Source organism: Oncorhynchus kisutch, linkage group LG12 (genome assembly GCF_002021735.2).
Source record: "Oncorhynchus kisutch isolate 150728-3 linkage group LG12, Okis_V2, whole genome shotgun sequence".
Taxonomy (NCBI): Eukaryota; Metazoa; Chordata; class Actinopteri; order Salmoniformes; family Salmonidae; genus Oncorhynchus; species Oncorhynchus kisutch.
This window is the reverse complement of record NC_034185.2, coordinates 44,228,786-44,250,725: the sequence shown is the minus strand read 5'-3', so window position 1 is coordinate 44,250,725 and position 21,940 is coordinate 44,228,786. Positions and strand designations below refer to the sequence as shown.

The 21,940-nt window shown below is 41.0% G+C and overlaps 2 protein-coding genes across 3 annotated transcripts in view; one reads left to right on the top strand and one right to left on the bottom strand.

The window, feature by feature from the left end:
* usp53b (ubiquitin specific peptidase 53b) overlaps window positions 1–14,051 on the top strand; it is a 53,650-nt gene extending 39,599 nt beyond the window's left edge. For both annotated transcript variants that reach the window (XM_031837610.1, XM_020497033.2), the window contains exons 16-19: window positions 5,448–5,526; window positions 5,657–6,540; window positions 6,826–6,914; window positions 10,025–14,051. In XM_031837610.1, the coding sequence (XP_031693470.1) occupies window positions 5,448–5,526; window positions 5,657–6,540; window positions 6,826–6,902 (1,040 nt within the window). In that variant the 3' untranslated portion in view covers window positions 6,903–6,914; window positions 10,025–14,051. The remainder of the gene's footprint in view (window positions 1–5,447; window positions 5,527–5,656; window positions 6,541–6,825; window positions 6,915–10,024) is intronic.
* A 183-nt stretch (window positions 14,052–14,234) lies between these two features.
* Window positions 14,235–16,242, bottom strand: fabp2 (fatty acid binding protein 2, intestinal). Its single transcript, XM_020497032.2, has 4 exons — window positions 16,065–16,242; window positions 15,488–15,660; window positions 14,845–14,952; window positions 14,235–14,518 (listed from the first exon to the last, which is right to left on the bottom strand). Exons 1-4 carry the CDS (start codon window positions 16,129–16,131, stop codon window positions 14,468–14,470), a joined length of 399 nt encoding a protein of 132 aa, XP_020352621.1. The 5' UTR covers window positions 16,132–16,242; the 3' UTR covers window positions 14,235–14,467.
* Between the last annotated feature and the right edge of the window lie 5,698 nt (window positions 16,243–21,940).

The following is a 21,940-nucleotide window of genomic DNA, read 5'->3' as shown; positions in this document are numbered from 1 at the left end:
AATGTTCTGAGAACATGACTTTAAATAGGACCATGAGGAAACCTGTAGAAAACGTTCTGCTGAAGTACTGAAATTCTAACAGAATGACATTGTTTCTTAACGGTCTCTGAAAATTTTGAGAACATTACTATAAATAGAACCATGGGGAAACCTGTAGGAAACGTTATGCTGAAGTACTGAAATTCCCACCTAAGAAACATATGGTTCTCAGAATGTTACACCACATGACCAAAGGTATGTGGACACTTGCTCATCGAACATCTCATTCCAAAATCATGGGCATTAATATGGAATTGGTCCCCCTTTTGCTGCTATAACAGTCTCCACTCTTCTGGTAAGGCTTTCTACTAGATGTTGAAAAATTGCTACGGGACTTGCTTCCATTCAGCCATAAGAGAATTAGTGAGGTCAAGCACTGATGTTGGTCGATTAGGCCTGGCTTGCAGTCGGCGTCCCAATTCATCCCAAAGGTGTTTGATGGGGTTGAGGTCAGGGCTCTGTGCAGGCCAGTGAAGTTCTTCCACATGATCTCGACAAACCATTTCTGTATGGACCTCGCTTTGTGCACGGGGGCATTGTCATGGTAAAATGGGAAAGGGCCTTCCTCAAACTGTTGGCACGTCTAGAATGTCATTGTATGCGGTAGTGTTAAGATTTCCCTTCACTGGAACCAAGGGGCCTGAACCAGACCGTTATTCCACCTCCACCAAACTTTACAATTGGCACTATGCATTTGGTCAGATTCCAATAGTCCAATAGCGGCAAGCTTTACACCACTCCAGCCTACGCTTGGCATTGCGCATGGTGATCTTAGGCTTTGTTCGGCTGCTCGGCCATGGAAACCCATTTCATGAAGCTCCTGGCAGCTTTTGTAGAGTTTAGAACTCGGTAGTGAGTGTTACAACCGAGGACATCTACATGCTTCAGCGCTCAGTGGTCTCGTTCTGTGAGCTTGTGTGGCCTACCACTTAGTGGCTGAGCCTTTGTTGCTCCTAGACGTTTCCACTTCAGATTAATAGCACATACAGTTGACTGGGGAAGCTCTTGCAGGACAGAAATGTCATGAAATGACTTGGTGGAAAGGTAGGTGGTACCCTATGACAGTGCCACATTGAAAGTCACTGAATTCTTCAGTAAAGGCCATTCTTCTTCCAATGTTTGTCAATGGAGATTGCATGGCTGTGTGCTCAGTTTTATTCACCTGTCAGTAACGAGTGTTGCTGAAATAGCCAAATCCACTAATTTGAAGGGGTGTCCAAATACTTTTCTATATATAGTGTATGTGCTACAGTAGCTGGGTATCCTGCACCATTCCCAGAATGTTTTGGGAAGGTTGTATGCAAAATAACCATAGGACAACCACGCACTCACCAAGCTCTAAGAAACATATGGTTCTCAGAACGTTATGTGCTAGCTGGGTAGTCTACCAGTCAACTGTCTATACTGCCTTCTATCCATAGTGACAATCGTGGTAGGTTAATCTTTTGTCAAGATCTGCAATAGGTTAACTATCAATCACACCACACAAAAATATATTAAATTGAGTAAAATTCTACTCTGGGCTGTAAATTGTAATGGTACAAAAGCCCTGTTATTTGAATGTTTCATTCCATTAGGATCAGTTGTGGGTCTACTCAGGACAGATTATAGAAAGGCACAGTAGCAGGACAGTCTGGCTGTATATTTACTTCTGATACTAATGCGCTGTCTGTTGCCGATCATCATTCTCCAAAGTCGTCCTATATAGTGTCCACATAGGCCTATGCTCCCAGCAGGCCCATTATTCAGGAAAGTTGTCACGCCTGCTCCCGCTCCCCCTTTCTGGCGCTCGGCCCACCATTACGCACACCTGTCACCATCGTTATGCGCATCAGTGCTTCATGGGAATCTGTCACGGTCGTCCTCCTCTTCATCTGAAGAGGAGAGGTAAGAAGGATCGGAGGACCAAAATGCGGCGTTGGATGTGTTCATGATGAATATTTAATTAAAGAAAGTACTGAACACTGAATACAAAAACAATAAACAAATAACGACCGTGAAGCTATAAATGAGACCTGTGCTGACACAAGCAACTAACATAGACAATCACCCACAAACAAACAGTGCACCCAGGCTACCTAAGTATGATTCTCAATCAGAGACAACTAATGACACCTGCCTCTGATTGAGAACCATACTAGGCCGCAACATACAAATCCCCAAATCATGATTGTCTGAAAAACAAACATAGACTGCCCACCCAACTCACGCCCTGACCATACTAAATAAATACAAAACAAAGGAAATAAAGGTCAGAACGTGACAGAATCACCTGGACTCTATTGCTTTATTGATTGCCTCCCCTATATCTGTCACTTCCTCAGTTTCTTCTCATTGTCTGCATTAATGTTGTTTTTTCCCCCCTGTCCAGACGCTGTTCTTGTTTTGTTTTTGTCCGTGTATCTATTAAATCACTCCCTGTACTTGCTTCTCATCTCCCAGTCCCACTCTGTCCTCACAAAAATATAACAAGTGTTCTGCCTCCGATCCGAGCAGATATTCTTTGACCTAGAACCTAATGCTTCAATATAGCCTAAATATTTGTAATTTCACTTTTAAAATGTATTACCTTTTATGTGTGGCATTAACACAACTAGTCACAGTGTTTTAATTTGATTAGGCCACTTCAAAAGTCTCCCGTTGGCTATCTTCTCACATTCATACACTGAATATATTTCCATTATCCAAACTGCTTAACTGCTATTCGATTCATGTAAAGAGACAACTGTTACAAAACACACAAAAAATGCCATGACATTTGGAGATTGTCAAACCAAGCCTTCGATATTGATTAGGGAGGGATGTATTTTCTGTTTTTTCGAGACTGACATACTCTACTTGGTTGTGGTGTTGAAGACACAAACCATGATGATGAGTGCTTGAAGTTGGTAATCGGTATGCAGTTATTTATTTCTTATTGGTTGTGTGGTGCATTGGCATAGAAACCTGTTGGTGGAAAATTAATTTCATATATTTTATATCATTATAAATATTGCATAAAAATTTTGAAAATATGATTCCCCCCTCCAGTAGCTGATCATTGTCTGCATTTGGCTCTTGTCGTAGTGTAAAGATACAGGCAGGGAGAGTGAGCTTGTCCGTGGTGGTCAGCGAACCCTCATCCTTCTAAAGACGATATCCACATTTATAAACACAAGGTTGCTACTGTTATTGTTATTTATGGTGGTAATAATTATTTTTTATTTAATTTTGAGGGGGATTGTGTGCAGAACATTTTACAGTGCAAGAGGAGGGTCATGTGAAAATATTTTTTTCATATTTCAAACTGTCCCTAAAGAGTTGCATTCATAACAAATCTCTCAGAACACTTAAAAAAAGGTTTATTCTTGCAAAGATCTAGCATTATAACTGCAAAATCATAGTAATAGTTCTAAGTCAATACAATACATAATGTATCTTCTATCTATATTGTGATGGAAATGTTTTACTTAATTTCCATCACACTATCATAGTTCAACCCTTGATAAAATGTTCAAACTGTATTATAAGATGACTTTGTATTTACATCCGAGCAAAGACAAAATCCTCAGAGTTTTGAAAAGAGATATATCAGTATTATCTTCCCCTCCCCCATACAATGTTTCAGGGAAACATAGGCTTTAAAGAAGAAGGAAAAGCAGATTAAGGGACTTTTCATTTTGATCCCCTGATGTAATGGTGCTAGATTATGGACAACTGAATATGGGGGCAATAGGCCCTAAACGCAAAGGATTTTTGTCATGATTGCACAGCCCTGGTGAGTCATGCAAGACCAAGCCCTTCAAATCTCTTACGTTCTAATCTGCACTAGCTATTTAAAAAACATTACGATTTCCGAGAAGAAAACGCTAAATAAACCTAGCGTGGAAATAGATTTTGAGCCAAACTAACAAATGGCCAACTGTTGCTACTGTAAATAGCAGTACTGTAAGTGTCACATCAAAATCTATCAGACATGTGTAGTGTACAGTAGGATATGTGTTGTGTAGTACTGTAGGTTTCTAACTATTTTCCACACGGAGAATGAGGCTAGGCAAAATATAAAAATGCAGTAACATCCTGACTATAATTTGTTGTTGTCATGTTGAGTGCTTGATCTTAGTATTGAGGGGCCAGAGTATGGCATTTTAGGTACGTTTTATCCTGTGTGTGTTCAGAGGCTAAAGAGGACATTTTAGTCACAGAAAAAAAAATGAAAACACAGTATGGGGTGAATAAATGTAAAACAGAATGTCATTTTGGATTGTGCGCTGGTTGTCTGTATGTCTCTAGAATGTCCACCTGTTGATTTAACCTGTTCACCCACAAAGCCCCTCCACATTCATTAATCTGACAGTAATCCCCAAATGCTTGTTCAGATGCCGCAGCTGGACTTCACTGTTTCCATCTTAGTCATATGTTAGCTTGTGTGTAGAGCACTGTGTGCTCTAGTAGGATATGCTCCCCGTAAAATATATAAAAGCTAAGCTATTGAAAGCTTTTATTATAACTGAATCAAGTGAGTGCTGGCCCCTTTTTCAATTTTCATGTGATCGAGTGTTGACTGCAAGCACTCTTTCATTGTTTTATGCAAGAGCATAGAGTTGAACATGTTTTATCCCTTTATCTGAATGCGTTAGCTTATAGCAATGCTTCCTTCTACAGTCAAGCCTGTGTGAATCGAGAGCCAAACCGTCTCCCACAGCTTTTATCCTTGCATGGACCTCTAGGTCAGTGGGGGAAAAAAAGACGCTTCTATTTTTAAAGTGGATGAATTTAGCATGCATACTGCCTCCTGCTGTGCTGGCCCGTCTGCCGATTGGTCGATCCGGTGGCAGGGACAATGGCGGTGGAGATCAACACTGTGCTGCCACCGTGCTTCAGAAAAACAGAAATGCTTTTACTCTCCCAACTCACTGGCACTGTGAGAGAAATAGGCTATCTCCCTGAAAATAGGCCATTCCCTATTTTTCTCTCTCTCTCTCTCTCTCTCTCGCTCTTTCTCTCTTTCTCTCTCTGTTTCTGTCTGTCTACCTGCCTGTCCATCCCTTTCTTTCTTTCTCTCGCTTTCTCCCTCGCTCTAATGTTTCTCTGTTTGTTATTTCTCTGCGATTAGGTGTCAGTTTCTATCTGTCTCTAGAAAATGGAGGTTTAAATGAAAATGTCAAATACTTATTCCTAATTTAGAAATCATGAATAAATAGACCTGATTAACTGTTGATTGAATTTATTCAATGGAATCACCCCCAAGTTGTATTACTTTTCCCTTTTGGACAAAATATCAAGAATTATTGTGGGGGGAAAACTATCCATACTTTATAAATAATGTAAATAAATAACTCCATTAAATGTTGGTGGTTGCATGATTTTGGGGTTTCATTTGAATTTTGTCCTAAGCAGTGAGTCAGCTTTGTCTATTTGCTTTCTAGGCAAACATCAACTGACAACTCAGGGAAAGAACTGCGACCATCAAGTTTCACATCTCCTGAAAAGTAGTCCAAGTTCAAGGTAATGTACCAACTTGGATATTGTTATTGTTATTGATATGTTTAATGTTGTTAATTGTCAATGTGTACATCCATATTTTGTGCACTTAAAAAGTATATTGTGTTCTATTCTATTGTATTCTATTCTACAGGCGAAAATGTAGATACAGCTCTGGCAGTTCTAAGAAAGGAGCAGGTCTAGAGAGGGACGCAAGCTCCTCAGACAACAGGAGTAGTCACATGATGGGATCGCCAGAGATGAGTAACAACAACAGAGGTGGTCACCATGGCGACAGCCCCGCCGTGCGGCGCTTGGGTAAAACCTGCAGCTCGGAGTGGAACAGCTCTGACGACCTGGCTGTAAATCTCTCGGAACCAGAGGACAGTGCCTACCGCTCCAGCAACATCAAGCCCCCTCTGTCCGAGTCTCCCTGCCCCTGTCCCCCCCACCACCTGGCCTTCCACCAACCCCCCCATATCGAACTGGAAGAACCCTCATCTCAACATCAGCCCTCCATGCCGTCACTGCCTCACCCTAAAGCCGCCCAGCGAGCTTCCCCTCACCAGGGGGATGTTGGCCGCCATTGCTTCCGTCCCAGGCTACTCCAAGAGCCCTCCCAGACCAGCCCCCGGCCCAGCGTCCGGCCCACCCCGGCCTCACATAACCCCAGCCCCAACCAGAGGTCGGAATCCAATGGCCCTCTGCAGAGGCCCTCGTCGAGTTCCAGCTCCAAGTCGGGCTCGGACCCAGAGAGGAGCAACCCGTCATCGGGCGAAAGCGAGGAGAGGCTCCCCATCTGCAGGCCACCTGGAGCCGAGTCAGCGGAAGCCCAAGGGGTTTCCCTCACCACGTACTTCAGCGTGGACAATTGCATGACAGACACATACAGACTTAAGTACCATCACCAGCGACCCCTCCTACTCTCAGCTATCATGCCCAAAGCACCAACGGAGCCCGGAGAACACCCCAGCCACCACCTGCACCCCGCAAACACACACTCCATGCTAGACCCACCCAAAACCCGGCCTGATGCAGGTAAGCTTGGACAGTCACAGCAGCTTGTAAAAACACCTACGGGCAGTCATGTAGAGTAAGTACACTGTTCCAAAACGAGTGGTCGCAACAGTAAACTTACAACTCTAATTAGAAATATAAAGCATCCAAATATTTTAAAAGCTGGCATCTGCCCAAAATTAGCTTTGACCTCATCTGTCAAAAAAAAAAAAAATATATATATATATATATATATTTTTCATGTGTGTTTTTTCATTGAGTTCATCTATATCTATATATATTGTTTTATTTTTTCCACAAAAACAGGCCATAACAGCAATAAGCCCACTGCAAAATGGAACCCAGTGACAGCCAAAGGACTGGATGAGCGTGGCTATTTGTGACGATATTACCTGGTAAGTGATACGCTGTGACCTTTCAGGAATTGCCATGCATCACAGTTCCTCTTATCAGCACCTTTTTGATTGCTCCGCGACCAGATCCTTTTATGCATACAGATGCAGTTTATTTTGTGCATTACAGCATGACATGCTGCACTCGCCTGGGTCAAAATCAGTGAGAGAAGGGCAGGCACAAATTAATTTAATTTCACTGGTGATGATGAGGACACATTCATTTAATGCAGTAAAAAATCTCTCTATATATTTACATATATGTATACATATATAAATGTATATATGGTTATGGATGTGTCACTGCAACCTTAAAGGTCCTCAATGATGTCACCATTGCCCTTGAGTCGAAGCAACATTGTGCTGCTATTTTTATTGACTTTATTGGCTAAGGAGTATTGGTGTCTCTGAGGGGTCTGTGGCCTGGTTTTCTAACTATCTCTCTCAAAGAGTGCAGTGTATAAAGTGAGAAGATCTGCTGTCTCAGCCACTGCCTGTCACCAAGTGAGTACTCCAAGGCTCAATCCTAGGCCTCACGCTTTTCTCAACTTACATCAATAACATAGCTCAGGCAGTAGGAAGCTCTCTCATCCATTTATATGCAGATGATACAGTCTTATACTCAGCTAGCCCCTCCCCAGATTTTGTGCTAAATGCTCTACAACAAAGCTTTCTTAGTGTCCAACAAGCTTTCTCTACCCTTAACCTTGTTCTGAACACCTCCAAAACAAAGGTCATGTGGTTTGGTAAGAAGAATGCCCCTCTTCCCACAGGTGTTATTACTACCTCTGAGGGTTTAGAGCTTGAGGTAGTCACCTCATACTAGTACTTGGGAGTATGGCTAGACAGTGCACTGTCCTTCTCAGCACATATCAAAGGCTAAAGCTAAATCTAGACTTGGTTTCTTCTATCGAAATCGCTCCTCTTTCACCCTAACTGCCAAACTAACCCTGATTCAGATGACTATCCTTCACATGCTAGATTACGGAGACATAATTTATAGATCGGCAGGTAAGGGTGCTCTCGAGCGGCTAGATGTTCTTTACCATTCGGCCATCAGATTTGCCACCAAAGCTCCTTATAGGACACATCACTGCAGTCTATACTCCTCTGTAAACTGGTCATTTCTGTATAACTGTCGCAAGACCCACTGGTTGATGCTTATTTATAAAACCCCCTTAGGTCTCACTCCCTCCTATCTGAGATATCTTCTGCAGCCCTCATCCTTCACATACAACACCCGTTCTGCCAGTCACATTCTGTTAAAGGTCCCCAAAGCACACACATCCCTGAGTTCGCTGCAGCTAGCGACTGGAACGAACTGCAACAAACACTCAAACTGGACAGTTTTATCTCAATCGCTTCATTCAAAGACTCAATCATGGACACTCTTACTGAGAGTTGTGGCTGCTTTGTGTGATGTATTGTTGTCTCTACCTTCTTGACCATTGTGCTGTTGACTGTGCCCAATAATGTTTGTACAATCTTTTGTGCTGCTACCATGTTGTTGTTATGTTGTGTTGCTGCCTTGCTATGTTGTTGTCTTAGGTCTATCTTGTTGTGATGTGTGTTTTGTCCTATATTTATATTGTATTGATTTTATTCCCAGGCCCCCGTTCCCGCAGGAGGCCTTTTGCCTTTTGGTAGGCCATCATTGTAAATAAGAATTAGTTCTTAACTGACTTGCCTAGTTAAATAAAGGTTAAATAAAATAAATAAATATATTAATCTGTATTCTAGAATTGAAGCTGTTCAATTACCACTACTCAGGACAAGCACTGACTTTGCTACTTATTGAGGAAATGTTTGCTTACAGTAACAATGTTTCCATCCACAGCTGTGATGGGAGCAGTTTCGATACAATTGTATAAATGCCGACCGATAATGTGTTTGTTCGAAGTGTGAATTTTTGTGTCTGTAAAATGTCGGTGGAAAAACCTTTATACACATATATTGATATAATAACCATCGTATCGAAGTAAACTTGGAGTCACGCGATGATATGGTGTGTGGTCCTCCCACTACCACTCGGTAAACCAAAAGAGTTTAGGCTATATATAATAAGTTATGATGAACTTCTTGATGCTCCTTTACAATAAATATCGAAGGTCTTATTCTGGTGACATGATGATTGACATTTGACAAATAAAATATTCTAGCTAAATTTTATTTTGAGAAAAGTTAATTTTGCTAAAAAAGAATTGCCCATTTTAATGGAAATCTATTACTGTAAGGTACTTAATTGTTACCGAGAAACGAGTTGATATTCATATATAAACAGCTGCATTGGGCCATTAAGACAAATGCACTAACTAAGCTGCTCTGAATACAAGTGTCTGCTAAATTACTAAAATGTCAACTTAAACAAGCAAAAAACAAGAGCTGAAAAATGCACAACCAATAAACCAGACTTAGATCAAATACATAGGTTGAGTAGTTTAAATACTTTAAAATATCTGTTAATCAAAAATATATAGTTTGTGTGGTGCACTTCTAGTATTATTGCATTGGTTTCATTGTACATTTCAATATCTGTCATTGTTCATTTCATTGTACATTGAAATGAAACTCCATGTATTTGAAAATATTTGACATTGACAGATATTGTACCCAGGTCTGCAATACAAGAAGTGTGTAAGGACAAGAAAGGTTTTTAGCAACCAGCTCTATAACACACATTAGTAATGCGGTCCTCTGTTGCTCAGTTGGTAGAGCATGGCGCTTGCAACACCAGGACAGTGGTTTCAATTCCCACGTCCACCCATACATAAACAATGTATGTATGCTTTGGATAAAAGCCTCTGCTAAATGGCATTTATTTCTTAATGTAAACAGTGAAAATGTATTCATGGCGTACACATATAATCCATATCATAATAATCTACTGTCATAATAATCTACTGTCATAATAATCTACTGTCATAATAATCTACTGTCATAATAATCTACTGTCATAATAATCTACTGTCATAATAATCTACTGTCATAATAATCTACTGTCATAATAATCTACTGTCATAATAATCTACTGTCATAATAATCTACTGTCATAATAATCTACTGTCATAATAATCTACTGTCATAATAATCTACTGTCCTCTTCTTACTCATAGGTCTGATGTCCATGTAAAATAAGCTATTGAACTGGATGCCAAAGAGTCTGCTGGCTGGAAAAGTGTTGCTCCCAGAACTTCAACTGTAATCAGTGTCAAATGTCAAATCACTGATGCACTGTGGGTTACTGAAGTACTTCTATGTATTTTAAAGTAAGATACAGTTTGATAGTCCACTGTCAGAGAAAAAATGTACCTATGTTGATAGATGAGTTGGAAAGGGCAGTCCAAGTCATAATACAGTAAAATATAACGATTACCTGTTGAGTATACACTCTATACCTTTTGGTTTAAGGTAATGTGCAACACAAATTCTGTTTCCGAATATAAGAGGCCAATTCAGCAATCTCATAATACAAACACTATCATTGTGTTTGTATACTTGTTATCCTGCTGAATAGACAACTGTAATAATGTTAGCCAACCTGCATGAGGACTTATAAAGAGGTAACAATAGTGATGTGTACAGTATGAGCATGCGCATGGCATACTTTACATTTGTATCCAACTGACATCCAAATTCCAATTGGTTTATGTTATTGGGTCTACTTAAATGATATCTACACTTTTTTGACCTGCCTCAATTTTTCCACATACAGTACCATGCAAGTACTTTATAGGGAAGGAGAGACATCAGATTTATTTCAACCACTGCTAACTTGACCAACTTTAGCCACTGCTAACCAAAAAGTGAAAGGAATGATAGGGTAAAGCTCACTATGTTCAGAATTAGAATTAGAAGTAACTTCAAACAATCAAATGTTTTTATAAATACCTTTTTACATCAGCAGATGTCACAAAGTGTGTATACAGAAACCCAGCCTAAAACCCCAAAACAAGCAATGCAGGTGTAGAAGCAAGGTGGCTAGGAAAAACTCCATATTGCAACATAGATACTGGAGACTGAGACGGGGGGTCGGGGACACTGTGGCCCTACCCGACGATACCCCCAGGCGGGGCCAACCAGGCACGATGTAATCTCACCCACTTTGACAAAGCACAGCCCCCACACCACTAGAAGGACATCAACAGACCACCGACTTACTACCCAGAGACAAGGTGGCGTATAGCCCACAAAGATCTCCCCCACCACACAAGCCCAAAACCGGACAGGAAGATAACGTTGAGTATAGCGGAAAAAAAGCCTTGCACGACGTGATGCACCTCTCTTAGGGACGGAATGGGAGAGCACTAACAAGCCAGTGTAGAGAGGGGAGCCGGCCAGACAGAGACGGCAAGGGCGGTTTGTCACTCCAGTGCCTTGCCGTTCACCTTCACACCAGTGATTTGAAGGTATTTGAGTTGATTTGGTCGTACAATTTTGAACATGGTGAGCTTGCCCCTATCACTCCAATTGTTCATAGTGGCTATTTAAACAAATCAAACCTGTGGATGACAGTTTCTTTGGCCCCATAGACTACTTTCAGAGTAAGTGGAAAAAATAGAGGTAAGTTTGAAAACAGCAAAAAAATCCTTTAAGTTGTTATTATTTATTGTATTTATTTAGGGAGAAGATAACGGCAGGGATTCAATATGATCGCGAGTTATAGCTATTGCTGCTTTTAAAGCCAATGTTTCCACATTCACGGAGATGCTATTTACGGTAAATGCTGCTAATGTTGTCTCAATCGGAAAATAGCGGAAGTCTGAAAAAAGCATAGTGTTCCAAGGTGTGGGATACTATGCTAGTATGATTGTGTCAATATGTTTTCATCAATGTCTATAACCTACGATCGGATTGAATCCGGGCCAAAGTGTTGGACACTATGTAAGCATGATTGTGTCAATACGTTTTTGGCAATGACACCCATAGTATCACAATTTAAGGTGCAATTGATTTAAATGTTGGTAAATCTGATAGCAAGTTGCCCTCTAGATGTTTCTGAATGAAGCCAAACAAATATAATTCACATTAGAATTCATTTCATACTGTTTTCATTGGATAGGTCAGGAGTCATTTCCCTGTCAAAAACCAGGAACCATAACTTTTATCATAACTTTTTTACATACAACATTTTCACATTTCACATTGTTAAAGGAAGAAAAGTATTAGGTAAATAACCCAATGGGAGATGGCTTCAGTTTTGGTGATCCATAAAACCATTCAGATCATGCTAATGTGTAAACTTTAAAGGCCCAGTGCAGTCAAAATCTTGTTCTAATATATATTTCCACACTATGAGGTTGGAATAATACTGTGACATTGTGATAATGATGAATACCATTTTAGTGTAAGCTGTTTGAAGAGAGCGTCTGAAATTTCTGCCTGTTTTGGTGGGAGGGAGTATTGGCCTTCCATGGTGACATCACCATGCAGTAAATTAGTTAATAGACCGAGAGATGGGTCGAAGATACGAGAGTTCCAAACCTCTCCGCCATTAACAGCAAAAGCTTTTTCTTTTATTTTTGTAGTTTTCCCCTGCTCAAAACACTCCCAGGCAGTCCTAGCAAAATTCTTGCTCGAGAATTTGCCATTCCTAATAACAAATTTTAATTGAAAACAATCAAAGTAAGGCACTTCATTTTGTTACCTAGAAATGATTTGATATTGAGATAAAAACAGCTGCATTTAACCTTTAACACTTCACAGTATAACACTTTGTTGGTGACAGTTTGCTTGAGGAAACTATCCGTAATATTTTATATAGGTGGGATGGTACTTTATCCATGGGGATTTCTGAACACTGCAGCTCATGATTTATGTTGCAATTTTGCAGCATTTGGAAATTGCCTTGGATCATGTGTCATTACATATTTAAAATGTTATGGTTAGTTTGCTGATGCAAAGTGCTTCTTTGTGAGAGGAAAATGTCTCTTGAAAACTTTCCAGATATCTCAACTCCATTGCCTGTTATAAAAGATTGCAACAGAGCTACATTGTAGTTTTATGGTATTTAAGTCATCAATAGGCAAAACTTCATTGCGGCTAACTGGGGATACGTATGTAGATTCATTAACGTAATGATTTATTTTCATTGCAATGTTCCTCTATCCATTTGCAATGTGTGCAAAGAACAGGTAAAGCAATTATGGTTGGGCCGAACCAAAAACAAAACTTCTGAATCTTGCCCCATGTCCCAGAGGACCCTGCTACTTTCAGAAGAAAAAAAATCATTTAAAGGGATAGTTCACCCAAATTACAAAATTACATGTTTGTCTATGCAGTCTATGGACAAGGTGAGACATCAATCCGTGCTTTGGTTTTGTTTACCTGGCCACTGTCTCCAAATGCAAACTTTTTACCATCTAATGGCACAAATTCAATGCAAGTCAATATCCCCGATATTAGAATCTTTTACATTCATCAGCATAAAATGTAGTGCTGCGTCTATGTGCACAAATTTTTAAGATAAAAAAGCTATTGAAAACTTAGCATCTTGGCTGTCCTTTTTCAGTTATCAAAACAAAATGTAATACAATTGTGATCCGTCATTTGATTTTTGTAATTTATTTAAATCCATGCTGCTTCAAAATTAATGGTTTTGCCATTATGTCTGGTAAATTTCATTTTTTGTTCTGACATTTTGGCATTCAAATAATTCGGGGTAAGACTCAACAAACCGGGACACTAACAACAATGGATGCCATAGTATTTGCCCACTAATGTTCCTAGGCTGTTGATATATGAATCCTCTCTAATCTTTTTGAGCTCAACATGAAACTGTGTTCCCAGTTCTCACTGGTAGTGTTTTTATTTGCTTGTTGTAAAGTTGGTTATTTCAATGCTTTACATTAATATATTCATGTAATATACAGTTTATTATTTATTTATGTAAGTCTTGCTTCAGCGGAAAGGTTTTAATTGTTTTTCTCACTGGGTATTTTTGGGAGTATGGATTTTGTATATATTGCTCTGCTGTTATATCTGGAGTGCCTTTGCATTTTTTCCATGAGAAGGTTCAACATGTTCCATTTGAAAAGAAACATGTACAGTATAGCTGACTGTGTACACTTTATATTTTTGGAGATGCCTATGCATTTATTTTTATTCATTGTTTAATAAACTTAAAATTATGCAATCACTAAACGTTTTTTGTATGCCTCTGGTTTTTGCAGTCACTTGATTTCCATTGATGATTGACAACAGTGAGTCACAGTCATTGGCAATAGTGTACTGCGCTAGTGTGCTTGCACTCATCTAATCTTGAATATTCCCGAAATATCTGTATACATTTTGTGGACATTGAGAAATTCAGAAAATCAGTCCATAAATAATTCAAAAAATGTGTTTACTTCTTAAAATATCAAAACTTGAAGTGCAAATAAAACCTGCTTTACACATTTCTATTACAAACAGTGCATCTTGTACAGCTAAAAATTATGTTGGCGTTACAAAGACCTAAAGTGGTCCAGTGGCTTCAGAAAGGTTGTAAAATGGTATCATTCTGGTTTTGAACGTAGCTCTTCTTGGTCTTAGTGGTTGGATTGTTTGATCGGTTTCCTCTAACCCCTCTTGAAAATTCTCTTGGCTTCGACTCCATCATAGCTGTAGCTCTGTTGGAGGAAGAGTATGTATTTTATTATGACAACAAAAATATCCTACAACCAGACCTGGTTCAAATCCATATCCATGACAAATACTTCTGTCAAATGCTGCTCTTGATTTGGTTTGCCCTGTATAATTAAACCAATGGAATTGTCCCAACATTGCAAACTCCAAGGTAAATCAAGCTAGGTACTTTCAAGCATTTGATTTGTACTTTGGCCAAGGTCTGCTGTCTGTTTTCTTCTTCAGAAGTGTAAATATGTTTTCATTTAGAACAGGGTGCATATACACTTTTTTCACATGCAAATAACATTTTCCTTAGAGGGTAACTAACCTGTACAAGTTCCTCTCCAACAATGGCTCTGGTAGTTGTCAGCACCTTTCCATTGTCCTTTCTGGTGAATGTACCTTTCATCATGTCTCCTTCCATGCCCCATGAACCCTGAGGGGTGAAAGGTCAAATAATTCATCATGATACTGGTCCAAGAATCAAGTGGCAACACGCCAGGTAATCTTTTTTGCAGTCATGCTGCACATCGAAAAAGATTTCCATATCATATTCATCTAGTTGCTGAAAGGTTTTATACTTCATCAGGCCTGTGTTCCTAAATGTACAGTAGCAAACTGTACATAATGGAGAAATGTATTGTGAATGTGTTTTAACTGGTATCCTAGTGTGGACATGTTGGAACAGTGCCAATGTGACTGTGCCCTCTACTTTGCAACTCATTATCAAGTATTGAATAGCTTCGAGCGCAGAAAAATAATGCAATAAACTTTTGTTATTGGAAATAACAGATAGGAATCAAATCTTTGAATTGTGGTATGCACAAATTCAATTATGTTGTTACCAATTTCTTCTCCTGGGAATACACTATGCATCAACATAAAAATTAAGCCTAGGCTCTACCACAGCCATTGTATGTATGGCTGCAAGAATATAATACTATATAATACTGTATAAATGCATTGCTTACTGATAGCATTGTCCCATCTGCAAGAGCATATTCAAAGGTGACTCCCAGGGTAAATTCCAAATCCAGCGTGCGGAAAGAACTGGCCTCCTTCACGACAAATTTGTCTCCAGTTTGTTCAAGGGTAATCTTGAGGTTATCGTGAGCGGCCAGCTTCCTCTTGACCATGTTGACACCTGTGAACAGAGACACAATCCATGTGTCCAACTCCAAATCGAATTGAACCATGCGTAAATGACTATACAAGATATTTCATTTGGATGTACTACAGTGCAGCACCTGGCTAGATATTATGCAATCATTTTACAGTGCCTTATGTCAAATGTCAGAAAACATACATAGTCCTCTAATCTAAAGGCATTTAATGCATTAAAAATCGCTTTTATACAAACACACCACTGAATTGCCTGTGGTACAAACAGTTAATTGACTTCATTTGCATTAAATGCACTTTGTATGCCTGTTTATGTAAACATTTTGTAGGCCTACTTGTCTTTGCTTTCAACATCCACCAAAAGGCCATTTGTGCCGAAGTGTCTTTCCCCCAAAACTAATTTTCCAAAAACTATTGCTCTCTTACCCATCTGCTCCATGAATTTCTCATAGTTCTCGCTGCGGTCTACTTTCCAAGTGCCGTTGTAGGTCATGGTTGCTGAAAGGGTTGGACTGGCTCTACTCTATGAGTGACCTGCCGTAGCCTACCACTTGGCCTTTTAAACCACTGCCTGTGTTAGCTCACTCTCTTATCGCTCTCCCCTATCTCATATGCTGATGTGGTGTGTAAAGCTCATATTTCCTCAAGGCTACACAAGTCATTATCTTCCACTGTGTAGTGCCAATAGCTGTGTTTTGGGACAATGGTAATTGTCCCTTTAATGATCATACAATATGCAAGGTTATTGTTTCGACATCCTTTGCCCTTTACTATCACATAGTTATTTGTGGCCGCATATAATCTGTGCTGTGCTTCGGATGTGCAGGATGGTTCCTTTGTTATAAACAATGAGTCACTGTTTTCCATCTATTTAGTAGAGCAGTATTGCTGCTGCTCCTACTCCTACTACAAGTTGTAGCAGTAGTAGACAAGTAGTAGTAGTAGTAGTAGTAGTAGTAGTAGTAAATAGTAGTAGTAGTAGAAGTTGCTGTAGTAGTAGTAGTAGTAGTAGTAAACAAGTAGTAGTAGTAATAGTAGTAGTAGTAGTAGATAGTAGCAGTTAGTAGTAGTAATAGCAGTAGTAGTAGCATTAGTAGTAGTAGTAGTGCATTAATAGTAGTAGTAGTTGTAGTAATAGCAATAGTAGTATTAGTAATAGTACTAGTACATTAGTAGTAGTATTTTATTTATCCATTATTTTACCAGGTAAGTTGACTGAGAACACGTTCTCATTTACAGCAACGACCTGGGGAATAGTTACAGGGGAGAGGAGGGGGATGAATGAGCCAATTGTAAACGTGCTTCTACACCTGCATTGCTTGCTGTTTGGGGTTTTAGGCTGGGTTTCTGTACAGCACTTTGAGATATCAGCTGATGTACGAAGGGCTATATAAATACATTTGATTTGATTTGATTATTAGGTGACCGTGATGGTTTGAGGGCCAGATTGGGAATTTATCCAGGACACCGGGGTTAACACCCCTACTCTTACGATAAGTGCCATGGGATCTTTTGATGTCCTCAGAGAGTCAGGACACCTGTTTAACGTCCCATCCGAAAGACGGCACCCTACACAGGGCAATGCCCTGGGGCATTGGGATATGTTTTTAGACCAGAGGAAAGAGTGACTCTTACTGGCCCTCCAACACCACTTCCAGCAGCATCTGGTCTCCCATCCAGGAACTGACCAGGACCAACCCTGTTAAGCTTCAGAAGCAAGCCAGCAGTGGTATACAGGGTGGTATGCTGCTGGCCGCAAGTAGTAGTAGTAGTAGTACAGTAGTAGTATTTTATTTTTTATTTAACCTTTATTTAACCAGGTAGGCTAGTTGAGAACAAGTTCTCATTTGCAACTGCGACCTGGCCAAGATAAAGCATAGCAGTGTGAGCAGACAACACAGAGTTACACATGGAGTAAACAATTAACAAGTCAATAACACAGTAGAAAACAAAGGGGGAGTCTATATACAATGTGTGCAAAAGGCATGAGGAGGTAGGCGAATAATTACAATTTTGCAGATTAACACTGGAGTGATAAATGATCAGATGGTCATGTACAGGTAGAGATATTGGTGTGCAAAAGAGCAGAAAAATAAATAAATAAAAACAGTATGGGGATGAGGTAGGTGAAAATGGGTGGCCTATTTACCAATAGACTATGTACAGCTGCAGCGATCGGTTAGCTGCTCAGATAGCTGATGTTTGAAGTTGGTGAGGGAGATAAAAGTCTGGCAGCAGAGTACTGGAACGAAAGGCGGCCAAAAGAGGTGTTGGCTTTAGGGATGATCAGTGAGATACACCTGCTGGAGCGCGTGCTACGGATGGGTGTTGCCATCGTGACCAGTGAACTGAGATAAGGCGGAGCTTTACCTAGCATGGACTTGTAGATGACCTGGAGCCAGTGGGTCTGGCGACGAATATGTAGCGAGGGCCAGCCGACAAGAGCATACAAGTCGCAGTGGTGGGTGGTATAAGGTGCTTTAGTGACAAAACGGATGGCACTGTGATAGACTCCATTTTGTAGATGACAACGCCGAAGTCGAGGATCGGTAGGATAGTCAGTTTTACTAGGGTAAGCTTGGCGGCGTGAGTGAAGGAGGCTTTGTTGCGGAATAGAAAGCCGACTCTTGATTTGATTTTCGATTGGAGATGTTTGATATGAGTCTGGAAGGAGAGTTTGCAGTCTAGCCAGACACCTAGGTACTTATAGATGTCCACATATTCTAGGTCGGAACCATCCAGGGTGGTGATGCTATCACCAGCTTCAGTGATTTTTGCAGTTCGTTCCAGTCATTGGCAGCAGAGACCTGGAAGGAAAGGCGGCCAAAATAAGAATTGGCTTTGGGGTGATGCTGGATGGGCGGGCAGGTGTGGGCAGTGTTCGGTTGAATAGCATGCATTTAGTTTTACTTGCATTTAAGAGCAGTTGGAGGCCACGAAAGGAAAGTTGTTTGGCATGGAATGGCTCGTCTGGAGGTTAGTTAACACAGTGTTCAAAGAAGAGCCAGAAGTATACAGAATGGTGTCGTCTGCGTAGAGGTGGAACAGAGAATCACCAGCAGCAAGAGCGACATCATTGATGTATTAGTAGCAGTCTGGCAGTCCCCATAGAGACTGCCAGATGTCCGGACAACACTGAACTCTATCAAAGACGTAGTTGGTGAAGGAGTAGCAATCATTTGAAAAACCAAGGCTGTTGAGTCTGCCGATAAGAATGTGGTGATTGACAGAGTCGAAAGCCTTGGCCAGGTCAATGAATACGGCTGCACAGTAATGTCTCTTATCGATTATGATATCGTTTAGGACCTTGAGCGTGGCTGAGGTGAACCCATGACCAGCTCTGAAACCAGATTGCATAGCGGAGAAGGTACGATGGTATTCTAAATGGTTGGTCATTTGTTTGTTAACTTGGCTTTCGAAGACCTTAGAAAGGCAGGGTAGGATAGATGTAGGGCTATAGCAGTTTGGGTCTAAAGTGTCACCCCCTTTGAAGAGGGGGATGACCGCGGCAGCTTTCCAATCTTTGGGAATCTCAGATTCAATCTACTGTATAGATAGCCTGCAGAGTTCTGCAGAGTTCTGACCTACTATCCAGGTATATGCCCAAACAGTTCGAACTACTACTTTAAAATCCATCTCTCCAGAAGTAAGTCTCTCACTGTTGCCGCTTGTTATAGACCCCCCTCAGCTCCCAGCTGTGCCCTGGACACCTTGTGTGCATTGATTGCTCCCCACTTCTCTTCAGAGTTCGTACTCTTAGGTGACCTAAACTGGTATATGCTAAAATCTAAGCTAGATGCCCTCAATCTCACACAAATGATCAAGGAACCTACCGTGTACAACCCCAAATCCGTAAACATGGGCACCCTCATAGATATCATCCTGACCAGCTTGCCCTCTAAATACACCTTTGCTGTTTTCAACCAGGATCTCAGCGATCACTGCCTCATTGCCTGAGTCCGTTATGGGTCCGCGGTCAAATGACCACCCCTTATCACTGTCAAACGCTCCCTAAAACAGTTCTGCGAGCAGGCCTTTCTAATCGACCAGACCCGGGTATCCTGGAAGGATATTGACAGCATCTCGTCAGTAGACGAGTTCTTCAAAAGTGCCTTCCTCACCATATTAAATAAGCGTGCCCCTTTCAAAAATGTAGAACTAAGAACAGATATAGCCCTTGGTTCACTCCAGACTTGACTGCCCTTGACCAGCACAAAAACATCCTGTGGCGCACTGAATTAGCTTTGAATAGTCCCCGCGATATGCAACTTTACAGGGAAGTCAGGAACCAACATACACAGTCAGTTAGGAAAGCAAAGGCTAGCTTTTTCAAACATAAATTTGCATCTTGCAGCACTAACTCCAAAAAGTTTTGGGACGCTGTAAAGTCCATGGAGAATAAGAGCACCTCCTCTCAGCTGCCCACTGCACTGAGGCTAGGAAACACTGTCAACACCGATAAAACCACGATAATCCAGAATTTCAATAAACACAGCTACTGGCCCAAGCCCCCCTCCGCTTCTCCAAATCCAGACATCTGATGTCCTAAAAGAGCTGCAGAATCTGGATCCCTACAAATCAACTGGGCTAGACAATCTGGATCCTCTCTTCCTAAAATGATCGGCCGCTATTGTCGCAACCCCTATAACAAGTCTGTTCAACCTCTCTTTCTTGTCGTCTGAGATTTCTAAAGATTGGAAAGCTGCCGTGGTCATCCTCCTCTTCAAAGGGGGAGACACTCTAGACACAAACTGTTACAGACCTGCCCTGCCTTTTTAAAGTCTTCAAAATCCAAGTGAACAAACAGATCATCGACCATCTCGAATCCTACCGTACCTTCTCCGCTATGCAATCCGGTTTCCAAGCTGGTCACAGGTTCACCTCAGCCACGCTCAAGGTCCTAAATGATATCAGAACTACCATCAATAAAAAAAACAGTGCTGTGCAGCCGTCTTCATCGACATGGCCAAAGATTTCGACTCTGTCAATCACCGTATTCTTATCGGCAGACTCAACAGCTTTGGTTTCTCTAATGACTGCCTCGTCTGGTTCACCAACTACTTCTCAGATAGAGTTCAGTGTGTCAAATCGGATGGCCTGTTGTCCGGACCTGGCAGTCTTTATGGGGGTGCCACAGGGTTAAATTCTCAGGCCGACTCTTTTCTCTGTACATATCAATGATGGCGCTCTTGCTGCTGGTGATTATTTGATCCACCTTCAGATGACACCATTCTGTATACATCTGGCCCTTCTTTGGACACTGTGTTAACAAACCTCCAAACAAGCTTCAATGCCATACAACATTCCTTCCTTGGCCTCCAACTGCTTTTAAATGCTAGTAAAACTAAATGCATGCTCTTCAACTGCTCGCTGCCTGCACCTAGCATCACTACCCTGGACGGTTCTGACTTAGTATATGTGGACAACTGTAAATACCTAGGTGTCTGGCTAGACTGTAAACTCTCCTTCCAGACTCACATTATGCATCTCCAACCCAAAGTTACATCTAGAGTCGGATTCCTATTTCGTAACGAAGCCTCCTTCACTCATGTTGGCAAACATACCCTCGTAAAACGGACTCTCCTACCGATCCTTGACTTCGGCGATGTGATTTACAAAATAGCCTCCAACACTCAACTCAGCAAACTGGATGCAGTCTATCACAGGCCATCCATTTTGTCACCAAAGCCCCATATACTACCCACCATTGCGACCTGTATGCTCTCATTGGCTGGTCCTCGCTACATATTCGTGGCCAAACCCACTGGCTCCAGGTGATCTATAAGTCTTTGCTAGGTAAAGCTCCGCCTATACTCAGCTCACTGGTCACCGTAGCAACACCCACCCGTAGTCTTTGCTAGGTAAAGCTCCGCCTATACTCAGCTCACTGGTCACCATAGCAACACCCACCCGTAGCACGCACTCCAGCAGGTAAAAGCCAACACCTCCTTTGGCCGCCTTTCCTTCCAGTTCTCTGCTGCCAGTGACTGGAACGAGTTGCAATTATCTTGGCCAGGTCACAGTTGTAAATGAGAACTTGTTCTCAACTGGCCTACCTGGTTAAATAAAGGTGAAAAAATAATCATAACTAAACTGCACATTTTAGAGTGGCCTTTTATTGTCCCCAGCACAAGGTGCACCTGTGTAATGATCATGCTGTTTAATCAGCTTCTTTGATATGCCACACCTGTTAGAAATGCTAACAGGGATGTAAACAAATATGTGCACAAAATTTGAGAGAAATAAGCGTATGGTACATTTTGGGGATTTTTTATTTCAGCTCATGGACCAACACATATTTA

Excerpts from the sequence above, each read along its gene's own strand:
- fabp2 (XM_020497032.2), bottom strand. The coding sequence starts at position 16,131 with ATGACCTACAACGGCACTTGGAAAGTAGACCGCAGCGAGAACTATGAG. Across the intron at positions 15,661-16,064 it reads GAAATTCATGGAGCAGATGG|GTGTCAACATGGTCAAGAGG; the intron begins GTAAGAGAGCAA and ends CTCTGTTCACAG. Across the intron at positions 14,519-14,844 it reads TTGGAGAGGAACTTGTACAG|AGCTACAGCTATGATGGAGT; the intron begins GTTAGTTACCCT and ends TTCCTCCAACAG.